The 27,026-nt window shown below is 43.3% G+C and overlaps 1 protein-coding gene across 1 annotated transcript in view; it reads right to left on the bottom strand.

Annotated features, from left to right (window-relative positions):
• PRTFDC1 (phosphoribosyl transferase domain containing 1) overlaps positions 1–27,026 on the bottom strand; it is a 98,273-nt gene that overhangs the window by 13,165 nt on the left and 58,082 nt on the right. The window contains exon 4 of the mRNA XM_077772472.1: positions 6,105–6,170. Within this exon, the coding sequence (XP_077628598.1) occupies positions 6,105–6,170 (66 nt within the window). The remainder of the gene's footprint in view (positions 1–6,104; positions 6,171–27,026) is intronic.

Raw genomic sequence — 27,026 nt, 5'->3', positions numbered from 1 at the left:
CTTAGGTCATGATCTCGCGGTTCGTGGGTTCGAGCCCCGCGTCGGGCTCTGTGCTGACAGCCAGCTCAGAGCCTGGAGCCTGTTTCGGAGTCTGTGACTCCCTCTCTCTCTGACCCTCCCCTGTTCACGCTGTCTCTCTCTCTCTCCTAGAAATAAATAAAACATTTAAAAAAAAAAAAAGAAGTTACATAGTACAGTTATGGTGCTTATATAATGTGTGGAGAATTATACAGGTGAGCTATGTCTCTACATTTTTAAAAGTTCTTTTATAAGAAAATTAGAGTTTTAAAAAATCTTTCCTAGCCCTCCCTCCTACATTCATCATTTTGCTCTTCCGCTGCTTGCTTGGACAGTGCCCTGTCTTCTGCGATGTTCCTACTTTGCTCCTATGGTTTCGGTGCTCATGTTTCCTCGACCCACATGGCTTCCTGACTAGTTTCTTTGCCTGGAGTCTCATTCCCATCCTCAGTTAGTCTATCCTTTATCAAGGTAATTTTCCCAAAACACAATTTTTTAAAAACTTTATATAGGGGCGCCTGGGTGGCTTAGTCGGTTAAGCGTCTGACTTTCACCTAGGTCATGATCTCGCGGTTCGTGGGTTCGAGCCCCGCATCGGGCTCTGTGCTGACTGCCAGCTCAGAGCCTGGAGCCTGTTTCAGAGTCTGTGTCTCCCTCTCTCTCTGACCCTCCCCTGCTCACGCTGTCTCTCTCTCTCTCTCTCTCTTTCATAGAAATAAATAAAAAACATTAAAAAAAAACATGAAAACTTTATATATTTATTTTGAGGAGAGAGAGAGAAGCACACATGGGGATGGGGGAGGGGCAGAGAGAGAGAGACAGAGACAGAGAATTCCAAGTAGGCTCTGCGCTGACAGCGGGGCTTGATCTCATGAACAGTTGAGATTATGACCTGAGCTGAAATCAAGAGTTGGCTGCTCAACCGACTGAGCCACTAATGTGCCCCGCAAAGCACAACTTCTTGATGTCGCTTCTCAAAAATCTTTGCAACTCCTCTTTGCTTTTCTCTGCAAATTAAATTCTTTCTTAAAAGATTTTTAAATGTTTATTTACTTTTGAGAGAGAGAAAGAGAGAGAGAGAACGGGCGGGCACAAGTGGGGGAGGGGCAGAGAGAGATGGTGACACAGAATCCAAAGGAAACTCCAGGCTCCGAGCTGCCAGCACAGAGCCCAGCAGGGGGCTTGAACTTCCAAACTGTGAGCTCATGACCTGAGCCGAAGTTGGATGCCTAACCAACTGAGCCACTCAGGTGCCCCTGCAAGTTAAATTCTTTGTTGAGATATTCAACATATTCTACAAACCAAATCCAACTTGCAGTTTCAAAGTCTTAAGGTATTGTCTCTATTTTAGACCGATTTCCTTCAGCCACATTGGTCCGTGCTTGCCCTCCGGCTCTCCCATTTCCCTCCTTCAACCTTCATTTCATGATACTCTTCTCCCTTTTCTGTGTTACTCCCAGGCTTTCTAGTCCGAAGTAAAACCTCAGCCTCCGCTTGTGAAGACAGTCCCAGTCCCAGGGATTCATTCCTTCTTTGGATTTCTTTAAGCTCAAGCAAAGAGTCTCGGGGTGAAAGACCCTGGAAGCTCTTCTCTGAGTGCCAAGCATTAGAAAAAGAAGAGACCAGAAATTCATGGCAGAGTAGTAATATTAATGGTAAATTCAGAATAAATATAAATTTATTTATTTATTTTTTAATGTTTTATTTATTTCTAGGAGAGAGAGAGAGACAGCGTGAGGAGGGGAGGGTCAGAGAGAGAGGGAGACACAGACTCTGAAACAGGCTCCAGGCTCAGAGCTGGCAGTCAGCACAGAGCCCGACGCGGGGCTCGAACCCACGAACCGCGAGATCATGACCTAAGCGAAAGTCGGACGCTCAACCGACTAAGCCACCCAGGTGCCCCTAAATATAAATTTATTGACTTAAGAAATCATATGATTACTATATAAGGGTGAAGTCAGATGATGATCTGCAAGAACCCTTCTTTATTTTTTTTTTTAATGTTTTATTTATTTCTAGGAGAGAGAGAGAGACAGCGTGAGCAGGGGAGGGTCAGAGAGAGAGGGAGTCACAGACTCTGAAACAGGCTCCAGGCTCCGAGCTGGCAGTCAGCACAGAGCCCGACGCGGGGCCCGAACCCACGAACCGCGAGATCATGACCTAAGCGAAAGTCGGACGCTTAACCGACTAAGCCACCCAGATGCCCCTGCAAGAACCCTTCTGTCCTATGCAGGTGTTTACTACAGTTTGCCTTTCTTCTACAATATTAAAAAAGTACACACTAATTGTTAGGTGCCTTTTCTTTTTAAGTGGTTGTTTTTTTTTCCCGCCCCCATCTGGCATACATTCTGCATGATGGGAAGATTCTGGAGGGTCTCTGTGGCTTATTTTTAAAGTTCTTTCACACCCTTAATGCATAGCCTTTCTCCGAAAGGCCGAAGAATGGGTGAGCAGATCAGCCATATGAATACCTTCATCTGTTTAAGGAAAAGGAAATTACAAACGTTAGGTGAACTTGTTTTCCCGCCTCCACACAGGTGTACAGCACTCACCAACAAAGTCCCCCCACCTTGAATCTCTTGTGACACCAAAACCCTTCTGCTTCTCGAAGACAATGGGCCCTTACTCAACACTGTTCTCATCCAACTTAAAACCAAACTAGCTGGCTGATGGGTCCTTTGGTGTGGCTGGACGGGCTTCTCTTTACCTTTCCTTCTGCCACATCCTCTCCTTCCCAGAGTTCATTGCAAAGATGTCTGGTTGCTTTAAGAGAAAGAGTAGCCTTCACTCACTCAGTCACCAAATACTTATTCTGACCTGTTACGCCTGTTGTGCACAATGCAAGAGATAGGATGGTGATAAATAAGATAAGCAAGGTCTCTGCTCACCTTACACTGACATTCTGGTGGGGAAAATAGACACATTAAAAAATTAGCCTTAAAGTAAACACAGCAAATTATGGAAAGGGCGTGACCTGAAGCAGAGTACTGATACAGAGATATGATGGGGAGGTGGGAAGTGTAAGCAAGGTGGGAAGTGTGTAAGGCAAGAGTATGTGCTCATTTTAGACAGAGTCAGGGCAGGCCTCCCTTATATAAGAGCCATTAAGCTGAGGTCTGAAGGATAAGAGGAAAATAGATTCCAGGTTGGAGGTCATAGCTTATCCGAGGTCTTGGCAGGAAGGAGCTTAACCAGTGTGGTTATGACACTGTGAGGAGGGCTAAGTGGTATACGGTGAAGTTGGGAGCGAAGCAGGGCCAGATCACACAGGTCTTACAGGCTGGGAGAAGGAGGTTGGATTGTAATCTCAGAACCGTAGGAGTAGGGTTCCCAGATAAAATGCAGAACACTCAGTGAATTTGAATTTCAGATAAATAACAAATGACTTTTGAGCTTAAGTATGTTCCAAATATCGCATGTGACATGCTTATACTAAAAATGTATTCATTGTTTATTTGAATTTCAAATTCAACTTGGCATCCTGTTTTCCGTTTTGCTTTTTGCTAAGTCTGACGATCCTAATTGAGAAGCCATTGAAAGGTTTTCAGTAGACAAGTGATGGGATCCAATTTGTATCTTAAGATCCTTTTGGCTGTTGTTTCTTGGAGAATGGTTTAGAGGGTGGCAAGAATTAAGTGGAGATAAAGTTCAGGGAGACTAGTTAGGCTACGACAGCCTCCCAGAGGAGGACAGTAGTGATCTGGCTCTAAATGACTGGTGCTTCTCAAACTTTAATGTGCAAAGGAACCATCAAAGGATGGTTAGGTGCCTTTGGGGTGGGATCTGGGGTGGGATCTCAGATACTGCATTTCTAATCAGTTTGCAGGTGGTGCTGACCTTGCTGGTTCCTAGACCAAAGGTCAGAAACTATGGTCCATCTGCCAAATTTGGCCTGCTGCCTCATTTGTAAATAAAGTTTTATTGAAACAGCCATGTCCATTGGTTTCTATTTTACCTATGGCTGCTTGCCAGTTTCATGCTATGATTGCATGAGTTAAGCAGTTGTAACAGAGAGCGTATAGCCCACAAAATCTAAAAGCATTTACAGCCTGACTTTTCCCTACAAAGTTCACTAACTCCTGCCCTAGACCACACTACTTTTGTCCTATTGCAAGAGTCTATACTCGGGTGATTCCCATGAAGACGGAGAGCAGTGGGCAGATTTAAGATACATTTGAGAGCACTGCGCATGGTCTACACTGGTTCATTAAGCACTCCCTTCTTCTGATGTGAGCCTAGATACCCTGAACTGCACAAAGCCGTGTAATCTTTAAACCTAAACTGTCGTGACAGTTGAGAACTTGGCTAATCAATGTTGACTCATCTTAGAAATATTTACCCAGTGCGTTCTGAGCCCAAAGGATTCTACTCGGCATACATTTAAACATATATAGAATCCATCCATGCACACATAAATGCAAGTGTAAAGATACCACAAAATAGCACCTAGTAACCTGGAAGAATCATTTGTCACATGAGCAAATAACCGGAGATGACTTCTGCTTGTACTTAGTGCCAGCTGTTTTTCCATCTCTCCCACCTGAGCTTCTACATTCTACTTTCTCATGGGAAAGGGTGGGTCTTAGTAGGAATTCTAGGAGGGGAACGAGACACACACTATCACCCCTCCTCGTGACTCCACCTCTACTCAGAAACTTTGCCCACCTTCCTCTATTTTTTTAAAGGAATGGAATATCTGATGCTCACCTAAGAGGGAGATCACCTTAAAATGAAAAAGAAGACAATTTTAGAAAGCAGGAGAGAAAAGTCACAGTTTTATGCACAACACTCTCTTGGTGTTCATTTGGGATTCTTAGAATTGCTACTTTGACAGACCCCATGGTAATTCCCCAAAGGCAAGATGCTTGTGTGATATCATACAAGGTACGATATTTCTCTTTGTTGTAAGGCAATGTCTTACAACAAAGGACCAAAATGACTTCTCGTTTAAAGGCCACCTCAGAGGTGGGAAAAGTTGGGAATTTCTAGAAATTGCTTGGAGCATGTTAGCTTTCCAGGATGTTATTTTATGAACTGACGCAGTAAGATCAAATGGTGGCCTAGTGATGCATTAACATCAACAAGTTAATTCCAATTTCTGTGGAACGCAATCTCTCTCTGGATAGTGATGTCACACTCGGATGGCTACTATGCTATCTTCAGAGCAGAGGGAAGTAAGCTGGTTTGTACTTCAAGACCCTGCAACTCTCTAGTGCTCCCAATGTTATTAAACGTATTTTTATTAAATATGCCCGCTATCCCTTTCCCCATCCGGGCATTGCATAACAATAAGAACCACAAAGATGAGAGATTAAACTTGGGTCAGAGGCTGCTCCCTTTTACCAGGAAGACTGAAGCAGTTCAGGGATAACTAATAACGAGGTATGTCAGTAGAGCTGCTGCCTGCTTTTCACGGCAAAACTCGAATCTCAGGTCACGTTTCCACAAAGGACATCTGCTCTATGAAACAACTCTTCCTTCTCATGTACATATTTATGTCAGAATCCGAACAGATTTTCACTTGATTACTAAGCATTGGCAGGTTTGAAACTCCAAGTTCAAAGCGGCGGTGTTTGCTCCATGATCTAATGAATTACATTCTTTTGCACGGGAGGAAAAAGGCGTGAGGTTGAAAAATGTGCTCACAAGGAACGCTTCTTTTATTCCCTCCTTAAATTTAAACTTTGGCAAACCTGTTTAAATGTCTTATTGCAATGCTGAGATGTTGAGGCACAGAGGAGACAAAAAGCAGACCAATAAAGGAAAAAGCTTCCTTTTCAGGAGGGACCTTCGAGCGGAGGAAAGGAAGAGGGCGGGAGTGCCAAGGGATTTATTTTGTAATAGGAGGTTGTCTGAAATAAGACCGCAAGGAAGGCTGGAGATCTGGTGGGCATCAGGTCCTGGAAGCGTTGTAAAAGGGGTGTTTTATAAGGGAGAAATCATTAAAAGGATTCACACATCCATTTGCATGAATTAGCCAGCCCGGGAGAGTGTCTGAAACGCATTGCAAGTGCTGACCTGAAATGAAGGTCACTGATTTCCCCATGACATCAGTGTGTATACGGAGCAGAGTTACATGAACAAACCTTTCCAGCCAGTGTTGAAAGATCATTGCCTCCAATTATCTGCATCTCGCCCATGGACTGGTCGTTCTAAAAAAAAAAAAAAAGAAAAAGAAAAAAGGGAAGATAATATTTCACTGTACAAGAAACCTTTACAGCACATTTTCCCCTGTCTACTCGGCTAGCGGCTAGACTGTGCCTTACAAATACAGCACAAATAGCTCGTACAGATTCCTGGTTGCCCGTGGTTACCGAGAGCCACTCTCCTGCTACCGTGCTGGAGACAAAGCATTCTGATGGCTCCGGGAGGGGAGAGACCGGGTGGAGAGGCGATGATAGAAGGCGTGGAGAGAAAACAAACAAATCTAATTTTGGAATAGGAAAATGATGGAAGGTGCTCGAACCTATCCTGAGGCAGATGGAATTGGCGAAGGCAGTCATGTTCCTGGACCCCTCTGGGTGGAGGGGCTACCAGATCCCCAGAAGTGGGCCACCATTTGTCTGCTGTGCGGACAAGTCCCAGTCCTGGCCCGCAGCGGGGAACAATCAGACAATGGCTGAGCAATCAGTTGAGGACTCCTTCCTCCTGCCACACAGATCCAGCCTCTTCGCTGATGCTGAGGGCAATTCGAGCAGCTCACAGATCCAGAACCGTTGCACTTAGACCTTCACACATGAATGAAGGAGCCTCAGGAACTTTCTGCAGTCCCAGGAATACGTTTAGGAGAGTTTTCACTCCAGTTCCTTCAGAGGTTATGAGTATTCACTTTCATGAGGTTTATATATATATATATCGTACATCGCCCTGTGCTACTTAAACCTCACACACATACACGAAACACACACACACACAAAACGCACACACCACACACACACACACACACACACTAAACCAGATACGGACTGTTACATAGTGCATATCACAACAAAATAACACGGAGGCAGAACAGGAAACAGAGCAGGCCGCTCGTTTTCTGGCCTCACTGGGAAGACACCCTACAGACCGTGGCTTCATGACCAAGCAAGAGGGCTGTCATGGTACGAGCCCTTCCAGCAACAATCTAAGGGAGAAGACAATGTGCGGGCACCTTGTGCGTGATGTGCTGAACCAGGAAACATCATAGGTCGCTGCTGTGAGTGGCTGTGGCTTTTGCCAGTTCAGGGTCTTCCTCCCTTACTCTGGCAAAAAGGCCCTGTCTCTTTCATGGAGGGTGGGGGTGTCATTCATTCCTTATGGCTCAGGTGGGCTAGGCCTTACCTATGTAAACCAGCTATGCCTCAAGCTATACCCAGCCTTGGCTCTTCCAGCTACCAAAGCCAATTCCATTCCCTTAGGGATTTTCTTGCGTTGGGTTGAATTGGACTCTATCACTTGCAACTGGGTCTCTATCTAGGCAACGAAATCGGTCATCTGGGAAGGTGAAAAGCAGCCAAATAACCAATATAACAGTTTTACCAATGAAGCAGCTTTTGTGTTTTTACCTTACTGCTCGAGAGGGGGGAAAATAACCTGAAAGTGTTTTTACTTCCACTCGGTAAAGCACCCACTCTGTGCCGCAAAGGAGTAAAGAGAATGCCCGCCACGTAGATAAATCCAATAATATTCTTCTCATGGGAACTGATCTCAAAAGGAGAAAGTTGAAGAACATCCAGAATTTACTGATCTTTTGCTGTTTTTGAACAGGCATATATAACCATGTATTCATAAGCAGCCATGCACTAGGTTAGGAACTTGTCAAAAATGTCAAAGGAGGGACGCCTGGGTGGCTGTCAGTTAAGTGTCCGACTTCAGCTTGGGTCAGGATCTTGCGGTTCATGAGTTTGAGCCCCGCATCAGGCTCTGTGCTGACAGCTCAGAGCCTGAAGCCTGCTTCGGATTCTGTGTCTCCCTCTCTCTCTGCCCCTCCCCCACTCATGCTCTGTCTCTGTCTCTCTCAAACATGAATAAATATTAAAAATTTTTTTTTAATGTCAAAGGAGAAGATTCTCTTGCCACTTCTAGAGGTGCTGAGATATAGGAGTAAACACAGGGGGAATTTCTGCATATTAGACTCAAATATGTTTCAATAGCAGCAGGAAAAATAAAAAAATGTCTGTATTTCCAGGGGACTGAGGTATGCAGAACTGGATGCAACTACTAAACCACAAGTTAAATGTAACAAAAGAGATTTACACTCTGCCAGATCAGAGCAAACTTCATACTAATTCTACTATTATCATCTCCATTCTATTGATCAAAAACAACCATAAAAAAGATACAATATATCTGAAAGCTAAATACTATGCTATAAGTCACACATTTGGCATGCTGCGAAGCAAGTGTTATTTCAGAAGGTTTTACTTAGAGAACAAGTTTATAACATGTTTCTATTATTAGATCTGTCCTTACCTCACCTGGAACTTAGGTCTTCCAAGTATGTATGTAATCGATGGTCCCAATACCACTTATTGAATTGTTTCTTCCTAATTGGTTGGAAATGTCATTTTTATCATAGCCTTCATTCTCCTACGTGAGGATCAGTTTCTATATTCTTCTGTTTCATTAGCCTAAAATGTCTATTTTGACATCTAAACCATACTGTTAAACTATTATAGCTTTTTATTATGTTTTGATATGTGGTAAAGCAAGTTCCATTTTTGAGTTCATTTTTTAAAAAATCGTCTTGGCTACTTTTTTTTGTCTCAGCTACTTGAGTACATTTATTTTTTAAATTAAAAAAAATGTATTCGTTTTTGAGAGAGAGAGAAAGAGAGAGAGCAGGGAAGGGGCACAGAGAGAGCAGAACACAGAATCCGATGTAAGCTCCAGGCTCTGAGCTGTCAGTGCAGAGCCTGACGTGGGGCTCGAACCCACAGACCGTAAGATCATGACCTGAGTCAAAGTCGACGCCTAACCAACTGAGCCACCCAGGCACCCCTATACCTTTACTTATTTGCCTATCTGAGGGGCTGTTATGAGGATCAAATGAATTCATATAAACTGAACATTGAGAACAGAGCCTGCCTCAGTAAATGCTGGATGTGATTCTCCCTCCCTTCTTCTGTCCCAGGAAATGGTCACTCCTCAACCCTTTCTGGTACACTGGAGTCTGGGGCTCGCCTAGTTTAGTGACTCCAGCAAAGGAACCTATGGTGGATGAAGAAGGGTGTGGAAGGACCATCCTCTCCATTCATAAGCACCCCAGCACCCTGATGCTTCAGGCCATTCCTTCTTCGCTCCATCTTCTCAGAACCTAGTGACTAACTTGTGAGCCTTTCAAGAATTCTGTGGCGTGAATCCTGTACTTCTCATTGACAACTCCCTCCACAGGCATTTGGATTTTCACTTTCACTCTTCAGCTGAGTCAGTGCCCCTCCTTAATCAGTTTTGCCTCCGAAAAACCACTGACATCTCTTGCCCACTGAGGTTTTCTCTCCTTTTCCTTGTCCTCATGGGGATATACTTCATTCATTTCTTTACTGGCATTTTGGTGGGGTTTCAGGGCAGAATAGAGCTAACTGTATGCATCCAATCCACTCTGTTTAACCATGATATTTTTCTAATGGTTCAAAAGCATCCTTATAGTCTTAGGATCGATGTACTTTTTTTTATTTTTATTTTTATTTTTATTTTTTTGAGAGAGAGAGAGAGAGACAGCGTGAGCAGGGGAGGGTCAGAGAGAGAGGGAGTCACAGACTGAAACAGGCTCCAGGCTCTGAGCTGGCAGTCAGCACAGAGCCCGACGCGGGGCTCGAACCCACGAACCGTGAGATCATGACCTAAGCGAAAGTCGGACGCTTAACCGACTAAGCCACCCAGGCGCCCCTCGATGTACTTTTTTTTAAATTTAATATCATTGGTTTTGATTTGATATTTTACTTGCGATTATTAATCTTATCTTCATAAGACTGGCTTATAGTTTTTTTTTCTTTTTCACTCTTTATTTATTTTTGAGAGTGAGAGAGAGCGCAAGTGGGCAAGGGGCAGAGAGAGACACACACAGAATTCAAGGCAGGCTCCAGGCTCTGAGCTGTCAGCACAGAGCCTGATGGCGGGGCTCGAACCCACAAACCCTGGAGATTATGACCTGAGCCGAAGTCAAAGCCAAACCCATTGAGCCACCCAGGCACCCCAAGATTGCTTTATAGTTTTAAAGCAAAGTTCTATTAGCCTCATATAATGCATTGGGTGGTTCTTGATCTTTTTTCTATGCTCTAGTAGAGTTTGTATACCAACGGATCCATCTGTTTTGCTAAGGTTCAGTAGGGCTCAGCGTGGGTATTATTTAATTCCCAACTTACAAACAAGGAATCTGAGCACTGAGTGTTTAGGTAACTTGTCCAAAGAGGGGCTGCTAATTGGTAAAGGGACCCAGTTCAACCCAAGGTTTCCTGGCTCCTTGTTACTCTGGTGTAATCTACCCCTGGCCCACGCCCCAGTATCCCTAGAAGAGAGAAGCACATAATTGGTCTTTTGAGAGGAATCTGAGAAGGGGTAAGCCCCCTTATACTAACGGAGTGAAATACATAAGCTGACATGGCCAAGGGATGCCAACATCTTGGTAGGAATGCCAGCAGCAGTTATGTACATTTAAAGAGTCAAGGAAATCTGTGACATTTAGTCCAGGCTTCCTTGGGAGAAATATTCTGGAAATCACTAGCTTAGGTGACCTTGTCTCCAGGCACAACAAGGGCATGCCCACACAGACCTGCAGGTGTGGCCATTCATCCCAAGGAGACTTGGCACTGCTTAGATAACGTTTAGAAAAAAAGCATTACTAACATGGAATAAATATCCTGAATTCCTGTCCTTTTGAGGAACCGGAAGGGGAAAAGTAAGGAAAATAAACAAACAAAAGAACCACTCTAAACCATTCATTTCCAAAGTCAGAGACACTTGCTTCAAAATCTGTGCACACAAAAGCTTTCCGAATATTCTCAGCTGCCATCAAGCCCTTAATTTTGCTTTTCCCCAGTATTAGCCTGATCTTTCCTCTCAGCTCTTCTGTGCTCAGTAAGGTCATCGATCCTATATTAAACGGATAGAGTGCAAAACAAAAAACAAAAATAGTTCATTATAAGGAGTGTTAGTGACCAAACTGGAAAGTTTCTTACTAAAATGGTGCAAACCACTAAAAGCATTTATTCATTTTCCTATTTTAAGAGAGAGAGTGTATGCATGTGTGGGCACATGAGCAGGGGAGGGACAGAGAGAGAGAGAGAGAGAGAGAGGAAATCCCAAGCAGGCTCCACGCGGACAGTGCAGAGCCAGACATGGGGTTTTGATCACCTCAATCACCTGAACTGTGAGATCATGACCTGAGCCAAAATGAAAAGCGAGACTCTCACTCAACTGAGCCACCCAAGTGCCCCTTATGTATGTATGTATGTATGTATGTATTTATAGCAAGCTGGAGAAGGGCAGAGAGAGAGGAAGAGAGAAATCCCAAGTGGGCTCTGAGACAGATCTCAAACTCACCAACTGTGAGATCACGACCGGAGCCCAAACCAAGGGTCATTGGCTTACCCAACAGAGCCACTCAGGAGACCCCTAAATTTTTTTGAATTCTAACATCTGATGCCAAGTCAGGGAACGAGGACAGGTGACTTTGTTCTAGTATCCCCAGTTTTCTTTTCAACCAGCAGTTGATGTAGGACAGGACTCTTAACTGAGCCCCTTAGTCCTTTAAGCTGCCTGGGGTCGGGGTGGAAGGCATGGTGGGGTAGGAGTCTGGGTGGCCTCTGTGCCCCTTGGTTCAAGCATAGAAATGCCACCTGTCTCTCTCCAATCCAGTCACATTGACTGGATTCCAAGTAAGGTGGTGCAGGTAAAAAAAAAGTTTGAAAACCATTGTGTTAAGGTTTTCTCCTTTGAAATTGACTTAATTTTTAGTTTCCCATTCATTTAAATATCCGTTTCTGAGATCGTTTATTTAGAAACTCATTCTTACAACCTGTGGGAGGTATGCTGTGGAAAGTTGAATATGGAGATTAAGTGACCAGGCAGCAGGGGTCCCCAGGTCCCCTTAAGGACCAGACTGCCTGGGTTCTGGTCAAAGCTCCACCTTCCATTAGTTGTACGACCTTGAGGAAGTTACTCAACCTCTCAGTGCCTCGGTTTCCTTATCTATAAAAAGGGTATATTAATAGTTCCTACCTTTTAGGATTATTGGAGGATTAAATGAATTCACGTGCATTAAGCACTTAGAAAAGTGCCTGGCATATAATAATTAGCAGTACATAAAGTAAGCCCTGTATTCTCCCGAGAAACTTGCAAAGCTCCCTGGTGTCCTAACATCGACTTTGTGATGTATTCTTTGTTCGGCTCACTCAGCACATTTCTACTCCGTGGGTGCCATACACTCTGTGGTTAGGGTTTACTGAGGCTGACCACTGCCCACGAGGCCTGTGGGTTAGGAGGACTCATGTCCTTGCACTGCTAGTCTGTATCGTGGCTGGGATTTTGGTTAAAAACAACCTCCTACGTGTTTTCCTTTGGGGTTTCTCAGTGACCTCCCAGTTCTCACCCTGCGGCGTCTGAAGCTTTACAGTGGACTGTTTGGCGGGCTGAGTTCCTAACATTCTACGTTGCCGTTTTCACCCTTCTTCTCAATAGGTGGGAGCCACTTGGAGATTGTGCTTGGATCCACTCTCATTAGGTCCTTGAGGGAGCCGTTTACAGTCCGTAGAGCAAGGAGCTAACCTTGAAACTGCTTTACAAGATGGCAGCAGCAGATCTGTGGTAGAACATGACAATGGATGGGTGGGTTTCTGGTCTTTTTCCGGGCCTGGATGCATTTTTATCTTGGGGGTGGGTGGGTCATGAGATATCCCAATGCCTTCCTGTAAATCCACCATCTTAGCTTAAAGTAATATAAAATTGATTTATAGACTACTTGTACACAAAAGGACCTCAACTAAGAGATCATGCTAATTTACAGGAAAAGTCCATATTTGCAAATTTTGATAAGTATTATTAGTGACAAATTACTTGTGACACATCGCATCACTACCAATAAACACTACTGCACTGCATCGAGACCTCAGGAGTTTCTGGCACACAACCCTCCATGTCTTAGCTCATGGCTGCTCACACCATACTTCTCCATCTTTCTTCCATGTGTGCAATTCATACTCTTTCACCAAGACTCAGTTCAGGCATCATCTCTTCCAGGAAGGTTTCCTTGGATTCCCTGGACTTTATATGTGTCCCAATAACCCTCTACACAGATCTGCGTGTTAATAAACCATGTCCCACTGGATTTTTTGTGAATGTAGCAATTGCCAATGGAATGAAAACCCCTTCAGCATTGCAGTCTTATTTTCAACTTAATTGTACACTCTGTTGCTAGCACATTGGGGCATCTAGTGTTTGTGGAGCCATAATGATGCATGAAGTTCTTTCTCCAGCTGTCCAGAAGCCTAGAGGAACTTATTACTTAATGGGAGTCAGAGAAAAATGAAAAGTATAAACAAACACATAAGAAAATAACCGTAAACCTCAATTGAGAAGGGCTTAGATAAAGCTAACTTGAATAACTTAGAAGACAGGAAGACTAGAAAAATATAGGCCTTCCTCCACTATGTCTGGTTCACACCGAAATTATATTTTTGTTATTCTCATACTCTTATTATCTCAGTTCCCAGTCTCCTCATTTTTAAAAACCTAAATGCAAACATCCATGTGAATTCCGAATACTCAAAATGTGAAAATATGATCTACTAAGATATTTTAATGTCAGGAATTCATTTCATGATTAGTAAAAGAGATGTTTGAAAGCCAAACTCTTTTTTGGCCAGGAAAAATAAAATATATATATAGGTTAGCATGTACAATTTTACTCATTTGAAAGTACACATATATTTTGCATTTCCTGAATCTGGTGTGACTAACTTTGCAAACATGATATGACTTTATTCAAAGACAAAATGGCTTTCTGTTTAATGACAATGATTTATTACTCTATTGTGATTGGTATTCTACTCCACCCAGTCTGTAAGAGGGGTACTGGTTAGCTAAGAGTAATCTCCACCCAACAGAGAAAGGCTCTTTTCTTTCTGAGAAATAAAGGGGTGCTGGATTAGAAGAAGGGACACAATCATGTGACGAATCTATATGCTGGTAGGAATAATGAAGGGTCGTCAGAAAAAGAAAAAGAAGAAGAAAGAGAGAAACAAGGAGGAGAGAGAAGAAAATGGACCTTTATTTTAATGGAGGTATACGAGACCCCAGGGAAGGAGGAAACAGTTTAAAAATGGATTCAGTGGTTTTGCTTTACATGAACTCTGAAACCCTGAAGCAGGATATCCTCCTGTATTGAATCTTGGTATGAACTGTTGTTTTGGTTTAAGTTATGTTTTTACATTATGGATCAGAAGGCCAAACGAGTGGAGCCTCTTGAAACATCTGAGTGACCCTGAAAGACTTCAGCAAAAGCTGTGTTTTAAAATGTGGACGCTCATATCCCCAGGGGTGACTGTTTCTTGGAAGACAATTTTCTCTGTGTAATTTTTTTCTCCTAAGTAACCCAGGGAAGATTTATAATTATAACTTTAAAAAACACACATACGACAATTGAAAATAGTTGTTCAACAGTAATGAAGTCTTACACCAGCTCTCGTGAACTGGTTTTAAGATTGCCAGGGGAAGGAACGGTGAACATGGAGGACCAAGGGAGAGAACTGGCCGCAGACAGTATGCCAGAGAAACCTCTAGAACACACACGGCCTTTTTGGCATTAGGCTGGATCTATCTTCTTTCCCATCCAATTGTACTCTGGGTCCAAAAAGTTCTGCTATCTTGCGTCGCTTCTCAGCTCAAAATATTTCTGAAAATGCCCAGGCCTGCAAAATGAAATCTGATTTTGTCTTATTATTTATTTATTTATTTTTGCCACCCTCAGAGCCAGGCAAGAGGGGCCCTGAATATTCACAAACACCAAAACACAAAGACATATTTTTTTTTCCTTTTTGGTCTTATAAGGAAGTCTTTTTTTTGAAAATTCTCTAACAGTGTGAGCTATGAGAATTACATAACAGGGACACGAGTGCTGGGCTGGGCCTCACCCCCTCCCCCTCTTGCAAGGTCAAGTCTGTGAGGGGGAAGATGGTGGTAGAGAAAAGCACAGCCTTATCCTGGGAAACCAGAGAAAAAGGGGCTGCTATTTTTTCAAGTTGGCCACCCTAAAATCACCCAACACAGGTGTCTCAGAGACCAAACTTCCCTAGGGAGAAGAACCTAGCCGCCCCATCTCCCTGAAGAGCTTAAGTGGGTCAGTCTCATCTGGGATTTCGGCAGGCTCAGTCAGCACCCAGGAGCTGGTCCCTGGCCCAGCTTATGTCCTGCCCTGCCCTGCAGACACAAGGCTCTGCTCAGGCTTGCAGGGATGAGCCCAGCTCCTCTGCTCTCTGGCTCAGGTGATCTGGGTAGAAACAAGAGCCAGACCCCGGACAAAACTATACAGTTTCAAAACCCTAAATATTTAGGGATATAGCATATGGATCTGCCTTTGCAATTTTGCCTTGGGCCCCATAAGTATTAGAGGCAAGTCTGACTTTGAGAAGCATTTATCGAACATTTACTAAGTGCTAGGCACTATGCGAAGCACATTACTTGCATGGGTCCCAACAAAATCCCATGAGGTGCCAGCCAGCAGCCATACCCTTGGTTTTTACCCAAGGAGGTGAACATTTATGTCCACACAAAACTTGCATGTGAGTGTTTATAGCAGTTTTATTCATAATTAGCAAAACTTGGAAGCAGATGAGATGTCCTTCAGCAGATGAGAGGATAAACAAATGGTGATACACTTAGACAGTGGAATACCATTCAGTGGTAAAAAGAAATAAGTGACCAAGCCATGAAAAAACATGGGGGATGCTTAAATGCATAAAACTCACTAAGTGAAGACAGCGATCTGATGAGAGTGTATAAACTGTATTAGTCCAACCACCTGACATTCTCGGAAAGGCAAAACTATGGAGACAATAAAAGATCAGTGGTTGGGGCACTTGGGTGGCTCAGTGGGTTGAGCATCTGACTCTTGACTTTGCTCTGGTAATGATCTCATGGTTCATGGGATCAAGCCCCGCGTCAGGCTCTGCACTGACAGCATGGAGCTTGTTTGGGATTCTCTCTTTTCCTCCTCCCCCTCCTTCCCTCCCTCTCTCTCTTTGACCCTCCCCCACTCATGTGTGCACGTATGTGCCCTCTTTCTCTCTCTCTCTCAAAATCAATAAATAACAACAAAGAAGATCAGTTGTCACTAGGGGTTGGTGGGGGAGGGACGAATAGGTGGAACACAGGTGATTTTTAGGGTAGTAAGAGCACTCTAGGATACCATAATGATGGATACATGTCATAACACATTTGTCCAAACACATAGTTATGATGTATCGATGTAGGTCCATAACACGTCACACTCTGGTGTGGGAATGTGGCTAGTGGGGGAGGCTGTGGGCGAATGGGGCCGGGGTGTGGGGTCCATGGCAACTCTCTTGTCCTTTCCCCTCAATTTTGATGTGAACCTAAAACTGCTCTAAAAAATAAAGTCCATTTTTTAAAAATCCTATGAGGTAAGAGGTGCTGTTATCACGCCAATTCAAGTAACTTGACTAAGCAACTTCACCCACGGTCCCACAGCTAGAAAGTGTGGGAGCTGAAACCGGGTAACCTTCTGTCTTGCTCCAAAGCCTCCACGTAACCAACACATTCTATAGCTTTTCCCTCGGGTCTGATCAGAATCTACCTTTCCATGTGACTTAGCACTGCACTTCCTCTTGCCCAGGACTTCGTAGGTAATGTGCACATGAATCCCCCGTGCGGACCGTTACCTGTCTGGAGAGGGGCCTGTGGGCCTGCATTTCTAGCGAGCTCCCCGGTGTGGGCGATGGGGCAGGACCACAGGCCGCACTGCGAGTCGTCGGGATCTCTGTTCCAGCCCGCTGGCTAAGTCCAGCGCAACACCCTGCATTTTATCATTGCGCGTCTTACGGAAGTTCCCTCCGCCCAGAATTTCTTTCTCCCGCGTCTCTGCTTGTCAGAATTATAGCTTCCCTGCACATGGAGATTAAAATCTACTTTCATTATAAATCATCACCTGATCTTCATCCTATCGCCACCATCAACCAGAACTGATTTCTCCTGACAACGTGTTTCCTTTGCATTTATCGCCAATTCCTGCAGCCCTCGGATCGTCCCTGTTTTACTGGCTACTTCTTGCTCACTGTCTAGGTATCTGTTCACTTCCTCTGTTCCTGAAAGCAACCCGAGAATAGGGACTTGAGAGCTTTCATCTGCAGGCTCCTTGACACTGAGCGGGGCCCGACAGAAGGGAACGTGATGCGATCCCCTTTTTCTGTTAAGTGAGGACAATAACACCTACTTGTTTGGATTACTGGGAGATTTAAATGAAACATCCTATGTCAGATGCTTTGCCCCCAGTAAGTCCCTGATAAATATTTATTGAATTGGATTTTCCTTTCCTGCTGTCATAAAAGGAAAGGGAGAGGGCGTGGGAGTGAATTAATGACAAAGCCAAGCCTGCCCTCAAGGTATCCTAACTCTTATTCATGTGATTTTTCCACTCTATCAAGCTCTACTTCAGTTTGTTTTGCTTATGTGAGTAACTCCCCATCATTCATGTAACTAAAATTTATCAGCGTCTACAGAAAAAAACCTGGAGTGGTATTTCCTGGTTCACATTTTCTGTACAAGTCACTGATTAAGATTCTAATAAAAGGAATAAACATGTCCTTACATCTCAGTAAACTAAGGTAGCGTAACATAATGTATTTAATACACATCTATAATCTAGCGGTACGCCTATGTAACTCAAAACCGCCAAGTTTAAAATTAGGTACTGGTTCCCAGGTAACATGATCGTACAAGAAGAATAAATGATTACGATCTGACACAATGATTGCCTTAACCACTTACTCACTGGGACACCCTGGCACACTCCCTCGATTTCTCATGGACTTCATCTGGAAAATGGCGATACTACCACCTGCCTTTCTTGCTTCTCGGAGTTCTTGCAAAGAGCAAACGGATTTTCCAATACGTGCCAATGCTACGAAACATAGAGCAAACTTTTTATGTGCACAAATGTCTTAACAATATAATACCTTCAGCCATAATACAAAGCTGGAGGGGAAAAGGCAATTTATATAAAATATAAAGAAAGTGGAATACTCGGGGCGGGGGGGGGCAAATGTCAAGCATTTCATCTACTATTACCATGTTTAGGGTTTATGGTTTTGCTCCAACTTCTCCAAGTATCTCATGAGACGAGTATTACGTGAAAAGGTCCAAGAGCAGAATGCTTCAAGAGCCACCTTTTATTTTTCAGAATAAGAAAAGATGGTTTATGTGATGTAGGCATGTTGATTGGCAGTGTAGGCTTGCAAATTCCTTCAGTATTAAGTCATGTCTTCAACACTGGGTGGGGCGCTGAGTTATTAAATTTTTTCTTTTCCTCTGGAGGCCAGGGCTTGGAAGTAGCTAAAGACTACATGTGAACTGAGCTGGGTGGTCTCGGGAAAATTCTGCGTAAACAGTGTTGCTCCTCTAAAAGGAGCACAATGCACAGTGCATCTGTCTGTCCATATTATACAAACAGAGTCTGGACTCCATTAATGTGCGTGAGGAATAAATTATTCCCTAATAAATGTTTTTATAATCACAGTGGAAAGGAAGGTCCAGGAGAGCAAAGGAAATGAGACTCTGCTGTACCAATTTGTTGGTGGAAGCTTGGAAGAGGAGTGGGAGAGGGAAGTGGTCCGCTGCTGAGTCTGACTTAGAGCAGGCATGCCACCTTCAATATGGGAGAGGTGGGGTTCAATACAGACTCAAGTACGGGGGAGCACCTTACTCTAGACTGCCAGTGAGGAAGGCCAAGTCACCCAGGAATGGTGGCTTTTGCTCTTAGTTTCTGCTGCACAATCTAAGAACACTCCTCAATGACACAGTCAACTGTAGACCCAACCACCTCTATGCGCTGAGAGTCAGAATGTCCACATGAGCTATGGGACAGGCCACTTGGGCTGTCTGATTGTGCATCCACGTGTTGCTAATGCATAAGTACCTACTCTTTCCTCTTTACCCCCGTCAAGTATCTGTGGTCACTGGCTGATGAGCACAGGGAGTCTGTGTTGTAAGGGCAGCAGAAGAAGTTGTTTGAGTCAGAGATGGCAGGGAAGAGAGAAGAGCAGGCTGGCACCTGAGATGACCATTGTTCTTTGTATGGTCCCCATCACAGCATTTGAGCCCTCATGTTAGAGAACTACTTTCATTAGTGACTGAGATTCTTCAGACAGGTCAAAGGTCCGAAGCAGGGCCATGTTCACAACTGTTTGGGGCCCCTGCCTCTGTGAGAAACCTGGCCCTGCCCTGGTGCCCACAGGACTGCCAGTTTTCGGAGCTCCCCTGGCATAGACACGGGCACTCTCACAACAGCATCAGCAATGGCCTCACTAATAATCCTAGAAGAGGTAGAAAAATGAAATGCAGGAATTGGAGCAGGAGCTAGTGGAGGAGGTGACAGACACTCTGTGGTAACCGCAGTGGACAGACTGACTTGTGGACACATGCGATGACCCACTGGGGGACTCTCAGAAATACCCGAAGGATGAATTCTTGATTGGACAGGTGGGAAAAGTGGAAGCCCAATTCAGCGTACGTCGGCAAACTCATACACGGATCTACTTCTGTAGTCACTGACGGGTAATGCCAAAGGTGAGGGCTGCATAGCCAATGAATTTCGAATTCATCAAATGGGTTTCAGAATTTCGAATACATCAAATACTCTGATGACATCAAATTCACTTGCTGTAAAATTCATGATGTCCTTAACATAATAGAGTTCAAATAGGAAACTATTTCCTCTAATGGCACTTCATTTTTTTTAGGTTTATTTATTTATTTTGAGAGACAGAGCATGCAAGGAGGGGACGAGCAGAGAGAGGGGGAGAGAGAGAAAATCCCCAGCAGACTCTGCACAGAGCCCGATGTGAGGGCTCAAACCCATGAACTGTGAAATTATGACCAAAGCCAAAACCAAGAGTCAGACGCTCAACTAATTGAGCCACCCAGGCGCCCTGGCCATTTTGGTTTTTAATTTTAAAATATTGTTAAGGGAATGATTTTTATTGTGGCTGTAGTTTTAAAGTTTCATTATATTTTGACTCATCCCTGTGACTTCTGCTTCTTGCCAAGGTGGAATAACGAAGAACAGATTTATCCCCTTTCTTTAAAAAAAAAAAAAGCAAAATATAGGCAGCAACATTTTCAAGACACTAGGTGTCAAGCCAACAAGGAAGAGCAATCCACAATCCCTGAGAGATAGGAACAAACGAAGGGGACCTTATGACTGCCCAGCTGACATCTTGGTTGAGTTTTCAGACCACAGTGTAGAGAAGGAGAGGCCAGGTGGAGCCTGGGAGACTGAGTGCAGGGGACGGAGCTGAGCGTCCAAGGAGAACTCAACAGCTGATTCTCAGAACAGGATACTGGAGAAAGCTCTGCACAGAAGGAGAAGCAGCAGAACATGAAACAGATCTGCAGATGCAGATGAAGAAACTACGTGACACTATCTTTCCCCAAGGAAAGAACCATCTGAAAGGATTAGAGGGAACAGTACCCAACATAAGCAGAGCCAAGAATAGTGCCTGTTCCCACCTGAATGGAAAATCCCATGATGCACGGGGAGTTGTGTCCAGTACTCTGGAAGGTTTGGCCTCAGTGGTGAAGAGTCTTAGCCCTAGTGTGAATTTTGCTCTGGACCTACCTGACAGATCAGAAAAGCGAGATCTGAAATGGTCAAAGTGCTTCCAAGTAACAAATGCATTTCAGAATGAGGCTTAAGAATATATGTGGGAATGGGGTGTCTGGGTGGCTCAGCCGGTTAAGCGTCCGACTTCGGCTCAGGTCATGATCTCACGGTTCATGGGTTTGAGCCCCGCATCGGGCTCTGTGCTGGCGGCTAGCTCAGAGCCTGGAGCCTGCTTTGGATTCTGTGTCTCCCTCTCTCTCTGACCCCCCTTGCTGCCTCTCTCTCTCTCTCTCAGAAATAAATAAAACATTTTTAAAATGTTAAAAAAAGAATACATGTGGCAATTAAAAAAATACCCATCCACAGGCAAATGAAAAGATGCTCACCATCACTAATCCTAAGAGAAATGCAAATCAAAACTACAATGAGATATCACCCCACACCCATTAGAATGGCTACTATCAAAAAAACAGACAATAACAAGTGTTGATGAGGATAGAGAGAAACTAGAACCCCTTGTGTACTGTTAGTGCAATGTAAAATGGTGCACCCTCCATAGAAAACAGCGTGGTGGTTCCTCAAAAATTAAAAATAGAGTTACCATGTGATCCAGCAATTCCATTCTGGGTATATATCCAAAAGGTCTGAAAACACGATGTTGAAGAGGTATTTGCATACCCAGGTTCACTGAATTATTCACAACAGCCAAGAGGCAGAAATAACCCAAATGCTCAACAGATGGGCAGATAAACACAATGTGGGATGGGCATAGAATGGAGTATTAATCAGCCTTAAAAAGAAGAAAATTTTGGAGCTCCTAGGTGGCTCAGCCGGTTAAGCGTCTGACTTCGGCTCAGGTCATGATCTCGCGGTTTGTGGGTTCGAGCCCCGCGTCGGGCTCTGTGCTGACTGCCAGCTCAGAGCCTGGAGCCTGTTTCGGATTCTGTGTGTGTGTGTCTCTCTCTGACTCTCCTCTGCTCACGCTGTCTCTCTCTCTCTCAGAAATAAAAAATAAATAAATAAAATTGTGAATAAAAAAAGGAAGGAAATTTTGTCACAGGCTACAACATGGATGAAACTTGAGGACATTACGCTAAGTGAAATGAGGCATTTACAAAAAGACAGATACTGGGATGATTCTATTTATTCGAAGTGTCTAAAGTAGTTACACTCATAGAAACAGAAAGTAGACTGCTGGCTGCCAGGGGCTGGGGAGAGGGGGAAATGGGGAGTTGTCCAGTCTCATAGATTTTTGGTTCCGCAAGATAAAAAGGTCTAAAGATCCCTTTCACAATCCCACTGAACTGTGTGCTTAAAAATGATTAAGATGGCAAGTTTCATGTGTTTTTAATTTACTTAAATAATTTAATTTATTAAATTCATCACAGAGTAAGGCATAATCACAGTGCTTGACATCTAATTAAAGATTACCAAGCACAGAAAGAGGCAGAAAAATGAAGAAAATAAAAATCAGTCAACACTGGTCAAGAAAGAACACCAGTGTTCAAAAACAAGGACATTAAAACAGTTCTTAGACTTGTATTCAACATTCTCAATAGTTAAATAGAGACATGGAAGATATACAATTTTAAAAAGACACAGAGCTTCTAAAGATGAAAAGTAAAATATCTGAGATGAGAAATAAATGGGTGTGGTGGGAAGAGTTCTAAGATGGTCCCAGGACTCCGCATCCTCTGTGGCATAACCATCCTTGAGTACGAAAGGGACCATGAATATGATGGACTATGACTCCCACAATTATGTTACCGTACATAGCAGATGGAATTTTCCAAATGCAATTAAAGTCCCAAATCAGTTCATTTTAGCTAATCAAAACAGAGAAGACCCAGGTAGGCCTGACAACTCAGGAGAGTCCTTATAAAGAAAGAACCAAGAAGCGGCAGCAGACACCGGCCTGCTGGCCTTAGGGCAGTGGACGCACATGTTGTGAACTGCTATGCTGTGCAGAGAGCAGAGTGGCAGGGAATGGTGCGCAGCCTCCAGGAGCTGAGAACTTCCCACAGCTCACAGCCAGAAAGAAAGTGGGGACCTCGACTCACAACCTGGAGGAAATGAAGTCTCCCTTGCAAGCATATATTTCCTGAGCTGGCTTTATAAGGATGTATCCAGCTGACGATCTAGTGAGCGCCTGAGCAGAGGATCCAGCATTCTGGCACCAGACTTTCTGATCCATGGAAATGTGAGATAATGAATGTATGCTGTTTTCCTCTGTTAAGTTTGTGGTGATTTGTCAGACGCCAATAGAGAAGTCGTGCAGGCAAACATGATAAATGGCGGATAAGCCATTGCAGCAGCAATGATTAATGAGCTTGATGACAGCAAATGAAATGCACAGACAAAAAATAATTTTTGAAAAGTAAAAGGATCGTCAGTCAGCTGTGAAGCAACTTGAAGATATGGCCTCATCAACATGTAAGTAGAGTTCCTGATGAGGGGAGGGGAGGAAACATTATTTGAAGAAATATGTCTGAAAATGTCCAAGTCTGATGAAATGTATACATCCACAGATCTAAGAAGCTTAAGGAAACCCAAGTACAGGTAATGTGAAGAAACTGATGCCAAAGCATAAAAATAATCACATCAATGTATTTCTGGTTAGAAACAATTCAAGTGAGCAGATAATGGAACAACACATTTAAAGTACTGAAAAGAAACTGCCAACCTAGACTTCTGTACCCAGTGAAATTATCATTCAGAAACAGGGGGTGAGGGATGCTTGGGTGGCTCAGTCAGTTAAGCGTCCAACTTCAGCCCAGGTCATGATCCCACAGTTTGTGAGTTTGAGCCCTGCGTCAGGCTCTGGGGTGACAGCTCAGAACCTGGAGACTGCTTTGGATTCTGTGTCTCCCTCTCTCCCTGCCTCTCCCCTACTTGCACTCTACTCTCTCTCAAAAATAAATAAAATTAAGAAAACATTTCAAGAAAGGAGGTGAAATAAAGATGGTTACAGACATACAAAAGCTGAAATAATTCATCATCAACAGAACTACACTACAAAAACAGTTAATGGAAAAACTTCAGGCAAGAGAAAGATGATCTGGAAGGAAATATGGATTTGCACAAAGGAATGAACATGACCAGAAATGATCACTACGTAAATAAATAGAAAAGATATTTTTATAATTGTTACTAAAATCTGGGTATTGAGATCTTTCTAAAAAATAAACTGTCAATTTTGGAATAATGGTAGATTTACAGCAAAGTTGCAAAGTTAGTAGCAAGATTTCCAGTACCAAATTTCTTCTATTGTTAACATCTAGATGGCTGTGGTCCATCTGCCTCAATGAAGGAACCAGTATTATAATACATTACATTGACTAAACTCTGAAGTTATTTTAGATATCTGTAATGTTCTACTTCTGTCCCAGGATCCCATCCAGAATACCACATTACATTTGGTCATATCATGTCTCTAGGTTACTCTGGTCTGGGAACTATTTCTCACACTTTCCTTTTTTGATGACCTTGACAGTCTTGAAGAGTGCAAGTTAGGTATTTTGTAGAATGTTCCTCGGTTTAGGTTTGTGTGATATTTTCTCATAGTTAGACTGGTTTATGGGTTCTTGACAAGATGATCACAGAGGTGAAGTGCCATGTTCATTACCTCCTACCAAGGGTACATGCTATAAACATGACGTGTCACTCATGATATTAACCTTGATCATCTGGTCAGGGTAACTAACGTTTACCAGTTTTCTCCACTGTGCAGTGACTCTTTTCCCCCTGATTTCTATACTCTACTAAGTCACTAAGCACAGCCTACACTCCAGGGATGGGGATTTACTCTCCTTCTCCTCGGGAAAGAAGCATCTACATAAGTTACTTAGAGTTCTTGGAATCCATCTTTTTGTGCAAATATGGAAGTGCATAAGAGGGAACTGCATCAGAAATAGTAACTATAGCTACATGAGGACACTTAAAGTCTTAGTATCTTATGATTTACATCCTTTTAGAAGATAATTCTCTTCAGACAAAAAATAACAAAAAAGAGTAATAATGTATTGTGACATTTATGGCATATATGTTAGTAAAATGCATGACAATAGTATATAAAGTCCTGAAGGGTAAAAATGGAAATGTACTATTATACGGTTCTTTTTTTTTTTTTAATGTTTTATCTATTTCTGAGAGAGAGGCAGCATGAGTAAGGGAGGGTCAGAGAGAGAAGGAGACAAAGAATCAGAAGCAGGCTCCAAGCTAGCTGTCAGCACAGAGCCTGACGCGGGGCTCGAACCCATGAACCGTGAGGTCATGACCTGAGCCGAAGTCGGACGCCCAACCGACTGAGCCACCCAGGCGCCACCTACGGTTCTTATACTATAGGTGAAATGGCATATTACAACTTCAAGGCAGACTGTGGTAAGTTAAGGATGTTTTCATAAATGCCAGAAAAACCATTAATTTTAAAAAAACCCAGAGCTATAGCTAGTAAGCAAACAAAAAAGATACAACGGAGTCACAAAAAATCATTAATTGAAAAGAAGGCAGAAAATAAGAAACAGTGGGGGAGAATATATGGACAAACAGAAAACAAATAACAAGAAAACAAATAACAGAATTGAACCATATCGATAATCACATTGAATATACATGGGGAGGGCGCCTGGGTAGCTCAGTCACTTAAGTGTTTGACTTGGGCTCAGATCATGATCTTGCAGTTCATGGGTTTGAGCCATGCATGGGGCTCTGTGCTGACAGCTCGGAGCCTAGAGCCTCCTACAGATTCTGTGTCTCCCTCTCTCTCTGCCTCTCCCCTGCTCACTCTCTGTCTCTCTCTCAAAAAAAAAATAAAAAACATTAAAAAATTATATATATATATATATAGTCTCCATATCCCTGGTAAAAGCAAACTGTATCAGATTGGCTATATGCTGCCTTCAAGACACCAGCTCTATCTATTAAGAAACAAATAGGTTAAAGGTAAAAAAAAAAAAGAAGATGAAAAACATAACATCAGTATTCATTAAGAAAATACAAATTAAAACACAATGAGATACTTCTATTCCTTTGAATGGCTAAAATTAAAAACCGTACTCACTGTTGGTGAGGATGTAGGGGAACTGGAACCCTCTCACTTTCCTGGAGGGCATGTAAAATGGTACGGCCACTTTGGAAAACAGTTGAGTAGCCTTTTAGAAAATTAAACACGTGTCTACTCTAAAGTCCAGCCATTCACCCCTAGGTGCTTATTTACCCAAGAGAAAAGAAAGTGTACGTCCGTAGAGACACCTGTTACAGATATCCATAGCAGCTGTATCTGTAATAGCCCCAAACCGGAAACTACCCACATGTTCAGCAACAGGTGCCATGTAGGCAGGCTGGGCAGGTGGGGGGGAGGGGCTGCTGCGCACAGCAAATGGATATGACTCACACTGATAACTGGATGAATGAATGCTCAGGAAAGAAGTCGATGCTAAGTGTGCTATGCCCATATGTACCTGTACCAATGCTTATTGGCTGGCCATTTTCAAGGAGGATTTCACATCAGGTTTAAGTACTTGAAAATGTTAAAAAAAAAAAAAAAAGCTCAGTTAAAAAATTAATGCATGTATTTGATAAATGTTAAGTAACTTATACTCTACTGTGGCCATAAGTTCTAGGAATTTGCTCCAAGCCCTCTCCACTCCATTCCTACCAGAGAGAGAGAGAGAGCACATGCACATGGGAGTGGGAGTGCGGGGGAGGGGCAGAGAGAGAGAGAGAGAGAGAGAGAGAGAGAGAGAGAGAGAAAGACAGAGAATCCCAAGCAGGCTCTGCACTGTCAGCGCAGAGTCTGACACAGGCCTTGATCTCAACTGTAAGATCCAGACCTGAGCCTAACCTGAGTGTGACCTAAGCTGAAACCAAGAGTCAGATGCTTAACCAGCTGAACCACCCAGGTGTCCCATTAAATGTGCCTTTTAAACCCAATTCGAGTCACTGGTGTTCTGATTAAGTCACTTTTTCTAGCCTCCTTCTCTTTACTCACCACCATCTGTCTCTTCTGCACGTTTACCCCTTACTCTCATCTGCTCGGATCGGCTGTACTATTATTTGTACCTCTATAGTCAAAATAAATCCTCTCCTTTTCTCATTTATCTGTTGCTAGGGCCTATTCATGATGCAGCCATGGTTCTGTGCTCGGATGACCTTCAAGCATGCCTTCTTCAATATCTGAAACGTAATGACAAATTGT

Source organism: Crocuta crocuta, unplaced genomic scaffold (assembly GCF_008692635.1).
Source record: "Crocuta crocuta isolate KB4526 unplaced genomic scaffold, BGI_CrCroc_1.0 scaffold96, whole genome shotgun sequence".
Lineage (NCBI taxonomy): Eukaryota > Metazoa > Chordata > Mammalia > Carnivora > Hyaenidae > Crocuta > Crocuta crocuta.
The sequence above is the reverse complement of the archived record's forward strand: the minus strand, read 5'-3'. Positions and strand labels throughout refer to the sequence as shown.